At 46.6% G+C, this 15,743-nt stretch overlaps 1 protein-coding gene across 1 annotated transcript; it reads right to left on the reverse strand.

The window, feature by feature from the left end:
* Positions 1 to 1,232: 1,232 nt before the first annotated feature.
* LOC125514562 (uncharacterized) lies at positions 1,233 to 4,795 on the reverse strand. Its single transcript, XM_048679900.2, has 5 exons — positions 4,193 to 4,795; positions 3,306 to 3,430; positions 2,904 to 3,218; positions 2,627 to 2,796; positions 1,233 to 2,462 (listed from the first exon to the last, which is right to left on the reverse strand). The coding sequence occupies exons 1-5, from the start codon at positions 4,562 to 4,564 to the stop codon at positions 2,062 to 2,064; spliced, it is 1,383 nt and encodes a 460-aa protein (XP_048535857.1). The 5' UTR covers positions 4,565 to 4,795; the 3' UTR covers positions 1,233 to 2,061.
* Positions 4,796 to 15,743: the final 10,948 nt, after the last annotated feature.

The following is a 15,743-nucleotide window of genomic DNA, read 5'->3' on the forward strand; positions in this document are numbered from 1 at the left end:
TAGTTGACTTTCACTAGACACTACGTCCAGGTCTGTATCTCTCTTCCAGATCGGCAACAGTCATGCAAGGCAGCGTAGCACCCTTGCACACGGCAGGAAGAACTATATTTATATGTCTATTATAATTACCGTGCTTTAGTATACATAATATTGGAGATTTGCAGATTTATCTGCAAGAGCAGTGCTACGCAATCGATGATTTTTCGGCTGATGCATGCATGACACTAGCTAATCACCGTTAGATTAAATCCCTTCATACATAAGGAACGTGAGATGCTAACATCGCCCACATGCCGTACATAAAACATCGTGCGAAGCTTTTCCGTATCTGCAAATAATGAAATAAGACGACTACAAACTAATGATTCCAGATTAAATGACGTGCTATGCAGTTTGTCTACTTTGAAAGTACTCGTCCTAGACCACAAACTAATGATTCTGGAACATGGAAGAAGAAACGACATCTTTCATCTCCCACCTCAGAAGCTCCAGGTCTCGCAAGAGTTTATTACGCCAAGGTGAGTGATGTCATGTTTCCAAGAAGTCTACTCCGTTGCTTGCAAGAATCCTTCTCCCCATGGAACAGACAAAGAACAATTTACTGATGACATAGACTAATTGTCTACTCTGAAAGTGCTTGTCCTAGACTTTGGTTTGTCAACATCAAATTGCTCCAAGAACCAATAATGTGAATGTGCTATAGGCCAATAAGTGATAACACTCCTTATTCGAGTTCAAGAATGATGCGATCAACCGTGTGATGTCTAGGCATCACATGCAGCAGCTCAACATGAAGTGAATTTTGTCTCCATGTTCAGTGAGCATGCCCAAATCAAGAAAATAAACCTTTTGTTACGAATTGAGCTGGGAGTGAAGAAGCAAATGGCCACATGCTTACTTGGCTTGGTTCGGTTCTATCCAATTGCAGCAGATGATACCACACTTTGGTGCTCCAAACAAAGAAATAAAAAAGAATGAGTCTTTATAGAGGGACATGAGCCCATGATGCACCACAGAACAGATTTTGTACCAGGCACATGACTCTGGACTAGTTTATTTGTAGACAGGCCATGGAACCCTTTTTGACATGGGCTGTCAAACGAATACGATTTGCATTTCTTTCCACTCCGTTTGCACGTACAATGGTCTCGAAATTGAGATAGCCTTTTTATCCACAATATGAATGAACAAATAACTAAGTTCAGTTACTAAAAGAAAAAAACACAAATAACTAAGTTCAACAAATCGTCCAAGAAGCTGCAATATAAATGTATGATTTACATGATTTCGTATACAACCTTATCACAGTAAGTAAATATATATTATAGTCTTTAAGCAGAGTTAACTCATTCCTACAAAACAAGGGTAAAAAGGAGTTTCCACATTTGCTCTAATAAGGAACAAACATGCATGATCTTTTTTTCCGAAAAGGAGGATTACCCCCGGCCTCTTCATCAAGCGATGCACACAGACATAAACATGCATGATCTGCTTAATTACTTTCTAGATGGGAAGAGGAGTTTATATGCAGCTTGGTAGGGGCACACGCAAAGAAAAAAACTGCCTCAAAACAAAATACAGGTTTCAATTATTTTTCTCATTGTATCCAACACCCACTATTTTCAAAAAGGAGTATACGCAAAACGTTACAAACCTTACAGGGGCTGGAACTGCTGTAGTATCTTTGTTCTTGTATTTACCACTTGTCAGTTTTGAAAATTTAAATGGATAGAGATAAGATTTAGTTATTATCTGCTCCATATTTGGCCCATTCCCACCCTTAGGTCCAACATCATTGAAGAGGACAAGGACCAAAAAAAGGAATTTGCTTTCACCATTTTCATAAAAATGTAACTGATTAAGCAAAAGGATACAAGAAATTTACCGAAAGGTTGATGGTTAATTTACGGATCTTACCATATTACTTCTGCACTCCATTCAATCGATCATATAAAACATCATCACATGCCCACTGGACAATTTATATAGATTAAAGTGCAGCCCAGATCATGTCCTGTCAGAGTCTCAGTCAATGTCTAAAACTGCACAAACCCGACTGTGTCAGTGGAGAAGAGAGGTGATTTCCGCTCGCTGTTCAATAAGCGTCTTGCAGCTTCTGTTGCTGAGGATAATGTCCGCAAATTCCGTCCTGAGGACCTCAGCCTCAGAATCATCTGTTTCCCCCAGTTCTGGAGAAGAAAGGCACGTATTACATAAATCATCTACAGAGTTAGTCTGATGACATCCTTTTGGGCCATTCAAGCCAGTTCTTTCAGTGGCGTTTGCAAAAATTTCCTTGATAGCATTGCACCAAATTGGTTGAGCTGCCTCAAGAAATCTAAAAAATGCCAAGACCGGAAGATCAACACTTCCTATATCAGGTTCTTCCTTGTCATCTCGTCCATGGTAATCTGATCCACCGAGCTTCAGAAGCTCATAAGTATCAGCCAGATCACTCAATCCTGTTTTAGACAAATTCAGCAGTTAATTGCATTGAAGTTCAGATACATTTTCTTTTCAAGAAAGGGATAAAATAGACATACATAAGATGCACCTTAATATCTGAATAATTTGGTAACATAACGTATCACTTGTTATGACTGAAAAATGATCATGCTGTTCATACCAGATAGTTTCCCATCGCTTCGATAGACCTCAATAGCATGCAGACCAGCAGCCTTCAAATCCTTTATCACAGGAACAGGATTTTTCAATGCCCACGGATGAGCCAAAACAGCTATGCCCCCAGTTCTACATATTAGCTGCACAACAGATTCCCCAGCTGGCTCACTACCACTACAAATGAACAGCAGAAATCCACATCAGTACATAGTAACTACTCTGCATCTGGTGCGAAATGAAGCAAAAAACATGCATGACCATGATCCGAAATGTATACTTACGTAGCATAAGCAGGCCCTCCATCGTACAAGTACCTGCTGAAAGCTTGCCTAAGATTATCAACATATCCAGCTTCAACCATGGCACGCGCAACGTGCACCCGCCCTGGAGCCACCCCACTCCCTGCTATATTAGATACATCTTCGAAGTTCAATGGCATGCCAAGGTTCCTAAGTTTCGATAGCATCTCCTTGGCACGTGTATAGCGGCCCTCCCTGATGCTAGATAGAACCTTCTCCAGTTCCTGAGATTTAGCAGGGCCCCAACTACCGTAGTATGCAAGAACATGAACAGGTTCATTGGCTCCTGATCCATTACTTTCAGAACAATTAACAACTTTGAGAATTAACCACATCTGTCCGGTTAAAGCATGTTACAAAATTTAGGGTGGAGAAGAGAGTTACCTAGGCGAATAAACTGCACTTATCTCAACAGCAGGGATGATCCTGATGGAAAATTCCTTTGCAGTCTCCATCGCCTCCGCGACACCCGCCATGGTGTCATGATCAGTCAGCGCGAACACTTTCACCTGTGCTGGTCACCAGGTAACAGAGTTAGCTTAGGAATGCGCTAGTCCTTTGCATTCAGAAATAGCGAATAAACAGACGATTGGTCATGCAGAAAGTCATTCCCTGATCGATTTCTGGCAGGCGGTTATCCGAATGCGGTTCATTATATATGGCACTGAAATAGTTATGGGGCTCTTTTACAGAAGTAACACAAAAGAAAATACTACTCCGCCTGTCACTTTTTACTCCGCGCATAAGATTTGTTTGAAGTCAAACTATGCAAAGTTTGACCAAATTTATATATTAAGAATATCAACATCTACCATATAAAAGTTTTGTAGTACTCCCTCCGACTTTAGTGATCTAAACGCTTATATATTTCTTTACCAAGTACTCACTAAGGTATAATAAAGCAGCGACAATTAATATAAATGCGGAGGAAGTATGATTTTAGTGGTGCATCTAATAATATATTGATTAAACGCTGTGAATATTTTTTCATATAAAAGTTGGTCAAACTTACAAAGTCTGACTTCCATAAATTTTATATGCAGGCTTAAAAAACGGAGAGAGTACCACATCAAAGCGCAGCAAGACTAACACAAGTAGTAGCGGAGGTGTTTAGCAGCGCACGAGGATGAGATCGAACATGTCATCGGCTATTGCGGAACTGAAGAACTTTGCATTTACGCTTGTAACAAGATGGAGGAATGTCGTAGTTGTTTCGTCGAGCACGTCCCGAACGTCTCTGCAGTTGGTGACAGGCGGGAAAGAAGGCTTACCCCGTTGCGGTGCGCGCGCTCCACGAGCGCCGCGGGCGAGAGCGAGCCGTCGCTGCGCGTCGAGTGCGCATGCAGCTCCACCGCCACGCGCGGCCGCCGCCTCCCCGCCGGCAACAGGTGCCCACCACAGTCCGCCGCATCGTCGTCGCCCGCCTCGCCGCGGCGGGCCCAGCGGAGCACGGACCTCAGCGCGGCCAGCTCCTCCTCGCTCGGCGCCCTCCGACGCTTCTTCTTCTTCCTCGCCCGAACCTTCTTCTGCTGCTCCCGATCGTCTGCGTCCGGTGGCGCGGTATTGGCCGCTGCAGAGGCGGCCACCACCGCCTCCTCCTCTTCCTCTTCCTCGGTCGTAGCGGCGGGGCGCGTCGTCGTCATGTGTCCCGTCGCAAGCTAGCTGCAGGCTGTGGGCGTGCGCAGCGCAGTAAAAAGGGGTAGGGCGTGGGAAAGGCGTCGCCAGGGGCTTTTAAGACGAGCGGTCGCCCATCAGCGACAGGACAGGGAAGAAGTGTCTGCTGAGGCGCGCTCTCGGGAGGAGGGGCCGCCGCGCGCTCGTGTCGTGTGCCGGTCGTCTCGGCCCCTGCGGCGCCCATCACCATGCTCTGTGGATCATCGATGCTGCGCCTGCGCAATCCTGTTTTTTTTTTTTTAAATCTAATTTAGCACCCTGGTTTTTTAGACTAAGGCCAACTCCACCACGCGACTCTATCCTGTCCGCCCCCGTCCGTTTGAGGTAAAAAGGACAAACGAGACGACCCAGCGCGCGGGCGCAAACGGACTTTTGCCCGCTTTGTGTCTGCTTTCGACCCATCTCCGGCCCAAATTTGCGCCGGTTTTGGGGTGAAACGGACAGCGCGCGGACGGGCGGGACGCGCGCGCTTGTCCTCCCCTGGCCCGCGTGTCGGTGGGAGAAACCAAAACCCCCCACGCCCATTTGGCGCCATTTCCCTCAAACCCTCCCACGTCCCTCCCGCCGCCCCCTCTCTCCCCCGCCCATGGCCGACGCCCCGCCGAGTTTCGGCGGTCTGGCCGTCGACTCGACCGCAAAGGTGAAGAAGAAGGCGCCAAGGAAGCCGCGGTCGGAGTGCACGCCGGAGGAGATCGCCAAGTTGGACGCGGATTCGGCGAAGAGGAGGGAACGGAGAGCGGCCGTCAAGGTCAATGCCGCCGCGGCCAAGTTCGCCGCCCAGCGCGAGGAGCTGGAGGCCGCGCAGCGAAAGGTCGCTGCCGACGAGAAGGAGGACCTCGTCAACAAAGCGCACGCCATCCTCATGCTTGGCATGGGCCGTCCGGCGGGGTTCCATGCAGCGGCCGTCGGCCCGGCGAGCACAGGCTCGTCGGTCGCCCGGCCTACGCACTGCCAGTCGCCGACGTCGCGCGCCGCGCCCATGTCGCCCGACTTTCCTCCGCCAAGGCACGACAGCCAGACCCGTTTCTCGGCGTCGCCGGACGTGGGCTTGTTCGCGCCGTCCACACCACGCCCCGCGGCCGTCATCGACCTCAACGTCACGCCTGGGTCCAGCATCGGCGGGCGGCTGTCCGTCGAGATGCAAAGAAAGCAGGCGCGGACACCGTTCACGGGCACCATGCCGGCCCCCCGCGTGTTGTTTGACGGAATGCCAACCTCAACGCCAACGGTCGACGACCCCTTCTACAACCAGTACATGGAGGACGTGATCTTCCAGGGTGGGCATGGCCATGCCTACGACCCCGAGGAGACCCAAAGTCAGGATGGCCGCGCCCAGTACGTGCCCGATGAAGAGGCCGACGACCGTGCTGACTACGACCATGGTGATTCGTGGCATGAAGACGATGACTTCTATGTCGAAGGTGAAGATGAAGATGAAGATGAAGGCAATGATGTTGATATTAGTGGCGAGCCATTGTTCATCGACGAGCTCACCCAAAGAGCGGAAGCATAAAAGAAGCGGAAGAGCATTCGCACGGGTTCATATACACAAGATGAGGACAAGTTGATTTGCCAAGCTTGGATGGAGATTAGCCAAGATCCAAGGACCGGCGCGCAACAAAAGGGCATTGTTTTTTGGACGAGAGTCCACAAAACATTTCATGAAAGGAAGATGTTTGAGCCCTATCAAATTACAAGCAACCATGGCATCGGCTCGATTCAAAAAAGATGGTTGTTCATCCAACAAGAGTGCAACAAGTATTGCGCCGCATTTGAGAGCGTTGAAGCACGACCCGTGAGTGGACTCGGCGTTGGGACATGGTATGCTCTCCTCTTTCTTGCCCTTTCCGTTGCTACGGCCATGAGACTTCGGCCGTGTATATGTTTGCATGTTCACTTGTTGTTGATCATGTGGTGTAGGCATTTCAATCTTTGGAGGCATTCAAGGCCCGACACAATGACAAGCCATTCACTCTTACGCATTATTGGACGCTCATCAACAATTGCCCTAAGTTCAAGGACCAATACCGTGAACTACAAAGGAAGAGAGGACTGAAGACAGCCAAATTCGCCGGAGGTGGAGATGGCGAGGCGTTGAAGAGGCCGAGGGGCAAGACCAACTCCAAGGTTGATGACATATGTGATGCCTCATCCATGGCATTGCATGACACTTTGTATGGCATGATGTCTCAAAAGGATATGAGGGACGAGAAGAAGCGGCAAAGCAAGGACGAGCAAATGAAGCAATACCTAGACCTTCAAAGAAAGAAGCTTGAGATGGAGGAGGCGGCCAAGAAAAGGAAGATAGACATGGAGGAGGCGGCCCGGCAAAGGCAGCTCGACATGGAAGAGGCCGCCCGGCAAAGGCAGCTTGACATCGAGGCCGACAACGTCAAGGACAGGCAGAGACAGCTCGACATCGAGGCCACCAATGCCGCCACCAAAGCGAAGGAGGTGGCCCTTGCGATCATGAGCGTGGACTTGTCGAAGATGAGCGACAAGACGAGCGCCTAGTTCGAGGCCAAGCAGAAGGAGATGCTCGACGCCGAAGGTCTGAACTAGGTCGTCCGATCGGCGTGGCCGTTCTTTTTGGAGGCTGGCATGGATGCCGCCCGCCCACTGGGCCGCTGGCAGTGTGCCGGCGAAAAACATTCATTTTGGAGGCCGACTGTGTTGCCGGCGAGGACAACTATTTATTTTGGAGGCTGGCTGTGTTGCCGGCCGCTGGCGGATGCCGGTGATGGTCGTGTAGGCCGCTGGCTTTGTTGCCGGCGTGATGAACTGGGGTCGTGAACTGGGGCTTGGCATTTGAAACGTCGTTTTTTTAAAATAGACGCGGACAGGATGGGGCAAAAGGATGCGGCTGCGCGCTGGGCGCACGATCACCGCATCCCAGGACAGGCCCGGACACGGCCCCAAATCCCTACCCAAACGGACAAAATCTGGACAAAACGGACGTCCGTTTAGAGTTGCGCGGTGGAGTTGGCCTAAGGCCTTGTACAATGCAAGGTGTTTAAGGGAGGTTGTTTGGAAAAATAAACCAAATTTTTCTGAAACACCATGCTTATTTTATACAGGGTAGATGTTTAATTAAGCGTTTTTCTATAAAAATTGGCATTGATGTTTCAGAAAAACCCGGTTTAATTTTTTAAACACCTAGTATTGTACAAGGCTTAACACCCTCGTTTGAAGACGTCATATCAGCCTAATGGTCGTACCACATGTGTTCGTGAGGTGAGCGTGGAAAATTGTTGGCGAATGTGCAGTGCGTGATTTAGGATGATTTTCTGAATTTAAGGGATTGGCCCTCAACGACAAAACATTTCTCAATAGCATGATTGGCGATTCCAAGACAACTTGTGTCGATCTCGAGGGTGCATCGTTTCAGCTATTTTATCATGAGTTCATGTAGTATGCGGAATTTGATCAATTCGAGGCCTCCGACTCGTCAACTTTAAGCCCTATGAGGATATTGTGCTTGTCTCCACATGGGAAGATAATTCTCTTCAAGTGGTCGCCGATAAAGATCAATCGGCCGCGAAGTATTGGAAGTGTATTTTAGAGCGTTTCGAACATCATCTTGGTCGGAGAACGGATTGTAGCCTCAAATCTATCACAAACCAATGGAGTACAATTGAAAAGATGTGCAGCTCTTGGGCGGGTTGTTTGGAGCAAGTGAAGCATGTTCCTCCTAACGGTGTCACCATTGACCATGTAAGTAATCTTAATGTTTTTCCATTGCCACATTTGCATTACTTCGAGCATTCTTATCATTTCAATCATTCGTTTGTTTTAGGAAAGCATAGCCCAAGAGCGGTGCTAGCAAATGGACAAGTCAAAGGGCAAACCATTTGGCCACCAACATTGTTGGGATTTGTTGGAAAACCACGAGAAATGGAAGTCGATAAACGATGATGGCAGTCCAAAAACTGGGAAGGGCATGCATTCCTCTTTGGAGTTGGGGAACAGTGAAGATGATGATGGTGATGGAGAGGAAAGAGAAAAGGTTCCTAGAAATCCGACCCTGGCTGCTAGCATGGGTCGTCCGGACATGAGAAAGAGAGGAAATGAGATGCTCAAGAAAGAAGGAGAGGTGGAGGCGGTGAAAAAAATATCAGTGAGTTGATGAGGACAAGAAATGAGTACACCAAGAAGAGAAAGTAAGAACAACAAGAGATGGAAAAGAAGAGAGTGGGTTCGGATGTTATGTAAGAGAGCATATGGCATCAAGCAAAGATGGAGACGGTGAGGATCCATGCTCAGCATGAGCTGAAGGAGCATAAGATCCAACTTAAGAAGGATCAGGTGAGGGATGCATGCATAGCTGAGTAGAATAGGTTCGTCATGTTGGATCCATTGGCATGAGATTTTTGGGGTCAAGTGCGAGATTTGGCCCTACATTCCAGGACCGGAGGAGGAGGGGCAACACATATGCAGGAGGAGGAGGGCACACCACACACTCCAAAGGAGGAAGGCACAATGCAAATGCGGGGGGGGGGGGGGGGGTGAGGGGATGATGCACACGACGACAACATGTGTTTTGTACATGTCGACGGTTAAGTGTTATTGTTCATGCAACTTGTCAACTACTGTGTCCATGTTTGCTTGATGTTCTAAAAATTCAAATTTGGAGGGTATGAGCAAACAAAAAAAATATGGGGGTTGAGATATGGCGACTCTGAGTTTGTGGGTCACTTGCCCAACCTCCATATCAATATGGAGCATGAATGAGGGTGATCGCAGATATGGCGACTCTGCCAGAGTTGCTCTAATCCAACTTCCAAATATAACTTACTTCTTATTCCTCTTCAATTTTTGTAAGTAGCACAAACCCTTACAAAAACACACTTACAAAAATTGAAAAAGACATCCAAATATTTGGGTGTCGAAGTCTTCTTCGTCCTGCATCCATCGGCGGTGGCATGAGCAAAGCTCGTTGCCACCTCTGGGCCTTTGTCACATCGGAGGCAACTTGTTTAAACCTAGGAGCCTGTAAGAGCAACTCCTGAGAAGCTGTTGATGTAGACGAGAAGACGTCGGCAACCACGATCTACGTAGAAAATTGTCGCCCCATAGAAAAACACGACCGAGAGGGCTTGAAGAACACCCCAGTTCCACTTCTGCATATATGAAGTAATATTTTTCTCGTCATACTACATATGTAAACATCATTTCAACAACATGTTTAGTCAAACTTTGATGTTTTAAATTCATGTATTTTAATAATAATTCAAATGCAAATTTAGAAATTCAAATTAAAAACACATATGTTCACAAATACTAACATACGCAACGTCGTAGTTCATGTGGAGCCATCAACACAAAGCATAATTCGGTGAAAAGCTACAGCATGTGATATGGACCATGGATCAAGCATCCCTATAGCGGGTACCACTTCCATGGTACGTAGATCTTTGGCATTTTGGTAGCCTTTATCTCTTGACTATATGTCTCTCAAAATTGTTGGGTACGAGGCGCCTGGATAGATCAAATGGATCAGAGTGCCCCTGAGAGGCCCCTGCAACATGCGCAATGCATTTGAATATATATGATCATGATTCATTATTGTTGACATTATCCATGAGATAAGTAAGTTGGCCCGTTAAGCATTGCTAAACTCTATCTTCCTTTGTGTCCAATGGAAACAATGTGTTCTAAAAACATGCTCATCGGTGCTAATAATTATCTAAATGGTAGTTGAGCATGTGACATTTGCTAAATCAAAACTCTTACATAGACTATCATGAAAAAATAAAGATGAATTATGATTATTTAATGACTAAGAACATAGTTTGCTTGACTCAAGAGACTTTATTTGTCAAACCTTAACATGTGAATTGATCATTGCTTGTTCATGCGGAGTTTTATAGAGAGTATTATTGTTTAGTATATACATAATAATGTTAGTAAATGTGATGTTGTCATGTTCGTTTTCTTTATTATCGACACCTCTCTCCAAAAACCCATGGTCATGTTTACCGAGCTCAACATTCGCTTGGGAACAAGCAGATTCTACGCTTGGGGAGTGTAACACCCATGTGTAATGAGCTACACTGATATGTCTCCAACGTATCTATAATTTTTGATTGTTCCATGCTATTATATTATCTGTTTTGGATGTTTAATGGACTTTAATATACCTTTTATATTATTTTTGGGACTAACCTACTAACCAAAGGCCCAGTGCAAATTGTTGTTTTTTTTGCCTATTTCAGTGTTTTACAGAAAAGGAATATCAAACGGAATGAAACCTTCGGGAGAGTTATTTTTGGAACAAACGTGATCTAGGAGACTTGGAGTGGACGTCAAGAAAGAAGCGAGGAGGCCACGAGGTAGGAGGGCGCGCCCAGGGGGTAGGCGCGCCCCCACCCTTGTTGGCTCCTCGCAGCTCCACCGACGTACTTCTTCCTCCTATATATACCCATATACCCCGAAAACATCCAGGAGCACCACGAAACCCTATTTCCACCGCCGCAACCTTCTGTACCCGTGAGATCCCATCTTGGGGCCTTTTCCGGCGGTCTGCCGGAGGGGGAATCAATCACGGAGGACTTCTACATCAACACCATAGCCTCTCCGATGATGTGTGAGTAGTTTACCACACACCTTCGGGTCCATAGTTATTAGCTAGATGGCTTCTTCTCTCTTTTCGGATCTCAATACAAAGTTCTCCTCGACTCTCTTAGAGATCTATTTGATGTAATTCTTTTTGCGGTGTGTTTGTCGAGATCCAATGAATTGTGGGTTTATGATCAAGATTATCTATGAACAATATTTGATTCTTCTCTGAAATCTTTTGTGCATAATTTAAATATCTTTGCAAGTCTCTTCAATTATCAGTTTGGTTTGGCCTACTAGATTGATCTTTCTTGCAATGGGAGAAGTACTTAGCTTTGGGTTCAATCTTGCGGTGTCCTTTCCCAGTGACAGCAGGGGCAACAAGGCATGTATTGTATTGTTGCCATTGAGGATAAAAAGATGGGGTTTATATCATATTGCTTGAGTTTATCCCTCTACATCATGTCATCTTGCCTAATGCGTTACTCTGTTCTTATGAACTTAATACTCTAGATGCATCCTCGATAGCGGTCGATGTGTGGAGTAATAGTAGTAGATGCAGAATCATTTCAGTCTACTTGTCGCAGACGTGATGCCTATATACATGATCATGCCTAGATATTCTCATAACTATGCGCTTTTCTATCAATTGCTCGACAGTAATTTGTTCACCCACCGTAGAATTTGCTATCTTGAGAGAAGCCACTAGTGAAACCTATGGCCCCCGGGTCTATCTTCCATCATATTATTTTCCTATAAATTTGCTATTTCTATTTTGCAATATTTATTTTCCAATCTATACAACAAAAATACCAAAAATATTTATCTTATTTTTTTTTATCAGATCTCACTTTCGTAAGTGACCGTGAAGGGATTAACAACCCCTTTATCGCGTTGGTTGCGAGGTTCATGTTTGTTTGTTCAGGTATGAGGGACTTGTGTGTAGTCTCCTACTGGATTGATACCTTGGTTCTCAAAACTGGGGGAAATACTTACGCTACTATGCTGCATCACCCTTTCCTCTTCAAGGGAAAACCAATGCAAGCTCAAGAGGTAGCAAGAAGGATTTCTGGCGCTGTTGCCGGGGAGGTTGCTGTTGGAAATATGCCCTAGAGGCAATAATAAAATGGTTATTATTATATTTCCTTGTTCATGATAATTTTCTATTGTTCATGCTATAATTGTGTTATCCGTAAATCGTAATACATGTGTGAATACATAGACCACAACACGTCCCTAGTGAGCCTCTAGTTGACTAGCTCGTTGATCAAAAGATAGTCATGGTTTCCTGACTATGGACATTAGATGTCATTGATAACGGGATCACATCATTAGGAGAATGATGTGATGGACAAGACCCAATCCTAAGCATAGCTCAAAGATCGTGTAGTTCGTTTGCTAGAGCTTTTCCGAATGTCAAGTATCATTTCCTTAGACCATGAGATTGTGCAACTCCCGGATACCGTAGGAGTGCTTTGGGTGTGCCAAACGTCACAACGTAACTGGGTGACTATAAAGGTGCACTACGGGTATCTCCGAAAGTGTCTGTTTGGTTGGCATGAATCAATACTGGGATTTGTCACTCCGTATGACGGAGAGGTATCTCTGGGCCCACTCGGTAATGCATCATCATAATGAGCTCAATGTGACCAAGTGGTTGTTCACGGGATCATGCATTACGGTAGGAGTAAAGTGACTTGCCGGTAACGAGATTGAACGAGGTATTGGGATACCGACAATCGAGTCTCAGGAGAGTAACGTACCGATTGACAAAGGGAATTGTATACGGGATTGATTGAATCCTCGACATCGTGGTTCATCCGATGAGATCATCGAGGAGCATGTGGGAGCCAACATGGGTATCCAGATCCCGCTTTTGGTTATTGACCGGAGAGTCGTCTCGGTCATGTCTGCATGTCTCCCGAACCCGTAGGGTCTACACACTTAAAGTTCGGTGACGCTAGGGTTGTTGAGATATTAGTATACGGTAACCCGAAAGTTGTTCGGAGTCCCGGATGAGATCCTGGACGTCACGAGGAGTTCCAGAATGGTCCATAGGTGAAGATTTATATATAGGAAGTCATGTTTCGGCCATCGGGAAAGTTTCGGGGGTAATCGGTATTGTACCGGGACCACCGGAAGGGTCCCGGGGGTCCACCGGGTGGGGCCACCTATCCCGGAGGGCCCCATGGGCTGAAGTGGGAGGGGAACCAGCCCCTAGTGGGCTGGTGCGCCCCCCCTTGGGCCTCCCCCTGCGCCTAGGGTTGGAAACCCTAAGGGTGGGGGGCGCCCCACTTGGCTTGGGAGGGCAAGCCACCCCCCTTGGCCGCCGCCCCCCTTGGAGATCCCATCTCCTAGGGCCGGCGCCCCCCTAGGGGTCCTATATATAGTGGGGGAGAGGGAGGGCAGCCGCACCCTAGCCCCTGGCGCCTCCCTCTCCCTCCCGTGACACCTCTCCCTCTCGCTAAGCTTGGCGAAGCCCTGCCGAAATCGCCGTTGCTTCCACCACCACGCCGTCGTGCTGCTGGATCTCCATCAACCTCTCCTCCCCCCTTGCTGGATCAAGTTGGAGGAGACGTCTTCCCAACCGTACGTGTGGTGAACGCGGAGGTGCCGTCCGTTCGGCGCTAGGTCATCGGTGATTTGGATCACGACGAGTACGACTCCATCAACCCCGTTCTCTTGAACGCTTTCGCTCGCGATCTACAAGGGTATGTATATGCACTCCCCTCTCCCTCGTTGCTAGATGACTCCATAGATTGATCTTGGTGATGCGTAGAAAATTTTAAAATTCTGCTACGTTCCCCAACAGTGGCATCATGAGCTAGGTCTATGCGTAGTTTCTATGCACGAGTAGAACACAAAGCAGTTGTGGGTGTCGATATTGTCAATTTACTTGCCGTTACTAGTCTTATCTTGATTCAGCGGCATCGTGGGATGAAGCGGCCCGGACCGACCTTACACGTACGCTTACGTGAGACTGGTTCCACCGACTGACATGCACTAGTTGCATAAGGTGGCTAGCGGGTGTCTGTCTCTCCCACTTTAGTCGGATCGGATTTGATGAAAAGGATCCTTATGAAGGGTAAATAGAAATTGGCATATCACGTTGTGGTTTTGGCGTAGGTAAGAAACGTTCTTGCTAGAAACCTATAGCAGCCACGTAAAAACTTGCAACAACAATTAGAGGACGTCTAACTTGTTTTTGCAGCATGTGCCGTGTGATGTGATATGGCCAAAAGGATGTGATGAATGATATATGTGATGTATGAGATTGATCATGTTCTTGTAATAGGAATCACGACTTGCATGTCGATGAGTATGACAACCGACAGGAGCCATAGGAGTTGTCTTAATTTATTTATGACCTGCGTGTCAACATAAACGTCATGTAATTACTTTACTTTATTGCTAAAGCGTTAGCCATAGTAGTAGAAGTAATAGATGACGAGACAACTTCAAGAAGACACGATGATGGAGATCATGATGATGGAGATCATGGTGTCATGCCGGTGACAACGATGATCATGGAGCCCCGAAGATGGAGATCAAAAGGAGCAAATGATATTGGCCATATCATGTCACTATTTGATTGCATGTGATGTTTATCATGTTTTACATCTTATTTCCTTAGAACGATGGTAGCTTAAATAAGATGATCCCTCGTAATAATTTCAAGAAAGTGTTCCCCCTAATTGTGCACCGTTGCGAAGGTTCATTGTTTTGAAGCACCACGTGATGATCGGGTGTGATAGATTCTAACGTTCGAATACAACGGGTGTAAGCCAGATTTACACACGCAATACACTTAGGTTGACTTGACAAGCCTAGCATGTACAGACATGACCTCGGAACACGGAAGACCGAAAGGTCGAGCATGAGTTGTATAGAAGATACGATCAACATGAAGATGTTCACCGATGTTGACTAGTCCGTCTCACGTGATGATCGGACACGGCCTAGTTGACTCGGATCATGTTTCACTTAGATGACTAGAGGAATGTCTATCTGAGTGGGAGTTCATTGAATAATTTGATTAGATGAACTTAATTATCATGAACTTAGTATAAAATCTTTACAATATGTCTTGTAGATCAAATGGCCCACGTTGTCCTCAACTTCAACGCATTCCTAGAGAAAACCAAGCCGAAAGATGATGGCAGCAACTATACGGTCTGGGTCCGGAACCTGAGGATCATCCTCATAGCTGCCAAGAAAGATTATGTCCTAGAAGCACCGCTAGGTGACGCACCCATCCCAGAGAACCAAGACGTTATGAACGCTTGGCAGTCACGTGCTGATGATTACTCCCTCGTTCAGTGCGGCATGCTTTACAACTTAGAACCGGGGCTCCAAAAGCGTTTTGAGCAACACGGAGCATATGAGATGTTCGAAGAGCTGAAAATGGTTTTCCAAGATCATGCCCGGGTCGAGAGATATGAAGTCTCCGACAAGTTCTTCAGTTGTAAGATGGAGGAAAATAGTTCTGTCAGTGAGCACATACTCAAAATGTCTGGGTTGCATAACCGCTTGACTCAGCTGGGAGTTAATCTCCCGGATGACGCGGTCATTGACAGAATCCTTCAGTCG

This window comes from Triticum urartu, chromosome 6A (assembly GCF_056163025.1).
Source record: "Triticum urartu cultivar PI428250 chromosome 6A, HENAU_Tu73, whole genome shotgun sequence".
NCBI lineage: Eukaryota > Viridiplantae > Streptophyta > Magnoliopsida > Poales > Poaceae > Triticum > Triticum urartu.